The sequence below is a fragment of the Trypanosoma equiperdum genome, assembly GCF_001457755.1.
Source record: "Trypanosoma equiperdum strain OVI genome assembly, contig: ctg_634, whole genome shotgun sequence".
In the NCBI taxonomy this organism is placed as follows: Eukaryota; Euglenozoa; class Kinetoplastea; order Trypanosomatida; family Trypanosomatidae; genus Trypanosoma; species Trypanosoma equiperdum.
The window spans coordinates 12,447-18,079 of record NW_027124570.1 but is presented as its reverse complement, the minus strand read 5'-3'; the positions used below and the strand labels follow the sequence as shown (position 1 = coordinate 18,079).

The window sequence follows — 5,633 nt, the reverse complement described above, 5'->3', positions numbered from 1 at the left end:
CTCTCTCTCTCTATCTCTCTCTCATCGGATATTGCGTCCATATTTCTAATGTGATCAGGGTACCAGTGAGGAGTTGTAAAACAACGGTTGCACGTTTCCTTGAACATCTGCGTACCAACGTCAGCCAACTTATCATGTTAAAACTCCTTGCGGTAACCGATATTCCTTGACACGTTTTTTTTTCAGAAATACCCTCTCTTTTCCAGCAAGTGTGCGGTTTGTTGGTTTCGTATATGTTGTTATAATGGCGCTTAGTTTCTTCCACGTCATGTGCCCTTGACTCCGGGAGCGAATAGGGCGCCAAAGATTTGATGCGGGTACATTTTAAGTAAACATATCACTAATGCTACGGAGGAAAAGCCGAGGGTCATTTATAGGGAGTATTCGTGTCTTCATGCAAAACAGGTATCAGCCGTGGTCGATTTAATCACCATGTTTACTGAACTTGGCATATTGTTACATGTTTTTTTTTTGTGAACAGCACGCTCATGTCACTATTTACGGCCCCAGGTAGCGGTGCGCCCTTGACATTAGTTGCTGAAGCACCAGTCTTCTTACTATCTTACTCCTCTTCCTTTTGCTTCCCTTTTCCTTTTTATAACAATCAAAATATAGGAAAAGTCGAACCTGAGGACACGAACGTGGGATGAGCTGCGAAAGCAACGGAGATATTGCTCAACCAGTGGTAGAAAAGGTTTCGAGACTGATAATACGTGACATTGACGTAGAGAATTTCAAATCGTACGCGGGAAAGCACCGCATCGGACCGTTTCATAAGACATTTGCGACGGTTGTTGGACCTAATGGCTCCGGAAAGTCTAACGTTATTGATGCAATGCTCTTCGTGTTTGGAAAGAATGCGAGGAAGATCCGTTTGGAGAAACTCTCTGAACTTATTCATACCTCTGCGGCGCATCCAAATTTCACATATGCCTCAGTAACAGTGCATTTTGTACGCTTACGCGAGAGTGCAGAACAGCAACGGGACCCGAACCAACGTGAGGAAATCCCAAACAGTGTACTTTCCATTAAGAGGGAGGTGTATAAAACCGGTGCCTCTCAATATTTCATTCAAGGCACCAGAACAACACAACGGGAGGTCGTGGAGACGCTCATCAAAGAGGGTGTAGACCTGGAACACAACCGGTTTCTTATTCTTCAAGGTGAAGTGGAGCAAATTGCGCTCATGAAACCTAAAGCAGAGCGTGAGGGTGAGGAGGGTTTACTTGAGTACCTTGATGACCTTATAGGAACTAACGACTTTGCACAGTGCATATCAGAGGCGACACGGGAAGCGGAAGCGGCGCAACAACAGCGTTTAGACGCCTTGGATCGCGAGCGTAAGCTACGCGCTGAACGGGAGGCGCTAGACTCCGCCAAGAATAGTGCGATAGAATTCGTCAAGAAAGACAATTTACAACAAAAGACGTTGATTGTACTCTGCCAGCTGAGGATGCAAGTTGTCGAAGAGAAGCTCGCTGAACCCCGTCGTCTTCTGAAAGAAATAGACAACCGTGTCGAAAAATTGAAGGTGACTGTGGATGAAAAAATGGCGGAGAAGTCAGCTGCTGAGGATGAGCTTCACAAACGGAAGAAAGAACTCGCTGAAGCAACGAAGGAGCGTGACGCAGCCCGTACAAAAAGAGACGTTGCTCAGAAGGAGGTGGATCGTTTGAAATCCGGGGCCGATGAGCAGTCGAAGTCAAGGAAAGAAAAGGAAAAACAAATAAAAGATGCTGCAAGCGACATGCAAAAGGCTCAACTACAACAACAGGACGCGGATCGAGAGGCTGCCATCCATCAGCAGAATCTCAATGAAGCGCGAGAACAAGTAGAAAAACTTCAGAAAGATTATGACGTCGCAACAGAGAGGTTTGTTAGCATCTTCACGCCACTTCGCCAGGAGCTAGATAAGAAGAAGGCTGATTTTGCCCCATATGAAAAAGCTCTGGTGGAAGCAAAGGAGCAACTTGATACGACCCAAAACCGCTTACAATTACTTGATGTTTCGGGGACGAAGCGGCAGGAACAGTTACATAACATTGCCTCTGCGTTACAATGTAACATGCGGCGTATTGAAGAAGTGGAGAGGCTCTTGAAAGGAGCTGATCCCAATAAATACAACGCGGAGCTAAAGGGTCTTCAAGAAACCCTTGCAAAAGCAGCAGAAAAGAAACACAGCATAAATGCTTCTATACAGGATATCAAGAATTCCTTTAGCGAAGGTGAAAGCGATGATCGGGCCGTTAGATTTCTTCTTCTGCAGCGCTCGCTCAAGGGCTACTATGGCACACTAAGACAACTTGGTCGCATTGATGACGCATACGATGTTGCAGCTGGTGTGGCAAGCAACGCGTGGTCTTATCACGTGGTGGAAGATCGGGAGACGGCAGCCAAAGCCCTCGAGTTGCTGCGCACGCATGACATTGGACGTGCCACAATGATTGTACTGAAGGAAATCGAACGGCAAATTGGAAACCGAATGGAAACACCCTTCACTTCACCAACCCCAAAGGCAAAGCGCTTGTTTGATCTTATTACCCCTGTCAATGACCGGTTCCGTATTGCCTTCTATCAGGCTTTAGGGAATACACTTGTGGTATCTGGTCTTACTGAGGCGCGTGAGGTGGCCTTTGGTGGTCCTCAACGTTATCGTGTCGTAACGCTTCGTGGAGAGTTGGCAGAGCCCGGTGGGTCCTTAACGGGAGGCGGTAACACGCCACGTGGGGCGGGGCTGAAGGCAGCTCGACTTCCGGTAGACAAGGAGGCGGTGCGCGCAACTCTTCAAAACTTGCAAGCAGAGCTGGTGGAAGCGGCTCAAGCCGAGTGCGACGCCCAGAGTAGAATACATGAACTACGCGAAAAGCAGCGGCACCTCAATCCTGCTCAGATATCGCAACTTCATGTGGAATTAAACACGCTTCGTGTCACCGTGGAAGCGGATTCGCAGCGCCAGGCTCGGATAGAGCGGGAAATTAGGGAGGCTTCGCAAGAGAACGAGAGGAAACGGAGGGCGCTGGAGTGTGCTGTCGAGGAAGCAGAAAGACAGCTTGGTGCCGCAGAGAAGTCTCATATCAAGCACCGTAGTGCACTGGAAGAACTCGAAAACAAAATTGACAACGTTGGTGGACTTGAATACAAGGCGCTATGCCAGAACCTGAAGACCCAACAGGAACGGGTGGAGGCAGAAGACAAGGCCCTGCGGGAATGTCGGCGATTATCACAGCGTCTCCGTGCGACGCAAGAACGCAAAGAGCGAGATATTGCGCAATACAACGAAGATCTTAATCGCATTCTTGCTGAGTCTTCTGGTGAGTTGGAGGCGGCGCTTGTGACGGCGAAGGAAATAGCGGAGGAGGTTACGCGGGCATTCAAAGGGGCAGAGATGAGGTTTAACGACGCCCAGTTGGCTCTGGAAGGTGCAAAGGCAGCTGTACCAGTGGCACATAAGGCTTTGGTTGAGGCTCAGAGACGGTTAGACGATGAGGACCGATTTCGACAGATAGAAGTGGCTAAAATGGCTGATGCTTTGCAAGAGTTGGCGAAGTTTGAGCAGAAGATTGATGGTTGTGAAGAAAAAATTAGGGAAAACGTAGATTTTTATGGCATAGAAACTCTAGACCTCAAAGATAATGAAGAAGAAAGAAGAGACGAGGACGAAGAGAATGACGCAGTAAATGCAAACGATGAGTCTGCTTCTCAGGACGCGGAGGGGGATGGTCGTAGTGATAACGGCGCAGACGATGTTCTCTCTCAGGACCGCGAAGAGGAGAAGGTGGATGTGAGGAACATGACTTTTCGACTTTCGGCAGAGCAACTGTTGAACTACAATTACGACGAATGTGTGCATAAAGCAAAACTACTGAGTGAAGAAGCCAAGAGGTTGAATAATATGATCGACTTCCGTGCGGTTCGGCTGTGGCGTGAGCGCGATGCTGAGCACCGCAAGGGGAAGGCTGAATATCTTCGAATAAGGGAAATATCAGATGCGGCCGACCAGCGGTTGCAAAAGTTGAAGGATGAACGCAGGGACTGTTTTATGGCGTGTTTTGTTCGTGTTCAAAATCGTTTGCGTGAAGTTTACCAACTGCTTACACACGGTGGTGACGCGGACTTGGAACTTGTTGATGCAAATGATCCCTTTGAAGGAATTCAGTTTGTTGTTCGACCCCCGAAAAAGTCATGGAAGCAGATTTCCAACCTCTCTGGTGGTGAAAAGACTCTGTCGAGCTTAGCACTTATTTTCGCGCTGCACGACATTAAACCGACACCGATTTATGTCATGGATGAAATAGACGCCGCACTGGACTTCCGCAACGTTTCCATTGTTGCAAACTACATCCTTCGTCAAGCCAGTGGTGCGCAGTTTATCATCATTTCTCTCCGAAACAACATGTTTGAAATGGCTCATCAGCTCGTTGGTGTTTTCAAACGGTCAGATGTGGCTCGTACGGTGGGTATAAATCCAGTCGTTTTTCAGCAAAAGGTGTTGAGTGTTCTTCAGGAACGCAAACGCAAAAGGACGGGTTCAACAGGAGATGTGCAAATTAAAGTAGAAGATAAAGTTGCATGTAACAACGAAGCCGCTGACATCCTCGTAAGCAGCAGAAGTGCCAGCAGGTGCAGGTCTTCAGTGCCGAGAGCCAAAACAACACCAAAGTCTTCCCAAAAGGGTAGTGGAAAAACTCCGAGGAATTGTGGGGTTGCCGCAAATGGAGTTCGTTTGAAGGTAGAGGAAGATGCCTAATACCCACTTCTACAGTTTCCTTTCCTTTTTTTTTCGTTGTGTCACACGTTAACAAATGTTCATTTACAAATGCAGCAGGGTCTCCTCATTTTTCTTTTCTTTAACTCTCTTTCTCTCTCTCTCTCTCTTGCAGCACTGGGACTCATCTTGATAATTTGTTTGGGATTCCCTTTACACATCGTTAATAACTCGACTGTTGGCGAGATACTGATGGGAAAAAGAAAATGCAAGTGCGTCGCTGCATAATTTATAGAGCTTCCTTTAGTTGCTTCTTTTCTTTTTTGTATGTTTATTCCCTCTTTATTGCATGCCTGAGTACTGCATTGGTGTTTTTTTTGTTGGTTGAAAAATAATTTTCTGTGGTGAGCAAATACTTATTAATATATGTCGTCCGAATTGTCCTTACCCTCCCCGGGATTTGTTGGTGAGAGTTTTTTATTTGTGTCCAACCTCTTTTGTTCCCTTTTCTCTTAACACTTATGGTACCCGCACGCGCATGCAATGTTTGTAGCTGTCGTGTCCATGTTTTTAAAAAAGAAAAGGGAAAAGGAAGAAATGGTTAGTAAATCATAGGGAGTAGTGATCCAGTGGCTCGTAGCTTCTTCTACATGACATTGTTTATATACTCACACACAATTTCTTCAACCCTTCTCCGTCTTTTACTTTTTTTTGTTGTTCTCTTTGTTTTTTTCTTCTCTTCTTAATTTTTAGCGTGGTTTCACTTTGTTTCCTTTACTGTAGTGTTCCGCCATTTTTTTCCCCTGCTTTCATGTACTTAATGTTGCGTTTTTATCATCAATGCATTTTACTTGGTTGCGGTGCCAACTTGCTCTTCTTCTTTTTCTCCCTTTTTTCTCCTTCTTCTTCATAATTTACTGTTCCTGAT

At 46.3% G+C, this 5,633-nt stretch overlaps 1 protein-coding gene across 1 annotated transcript; it reads left to right on the top strand.

Moving 5' to 3' along the window:
- Positions 1–646: 646 nt before the first annotated feature.
- On the top strand, positions 647–4,747 carry TEOVI_000292200 (dual specificity protein phosphatase, putative; the record flags this gene model as incomplete). Its single annotated transcript, XM_067225916.1, has 1 exon — positions 647–4,747. One exon carries the CDS (start codon positions 647–649, stop codon positions 4,745–4,747), a length of 4,101 nt encoding a protein of 1,366 aa, XP_067082017.1.
- Between the last annotated feature and the right edge of the window lie 886 nt (positions 4,748–5,633).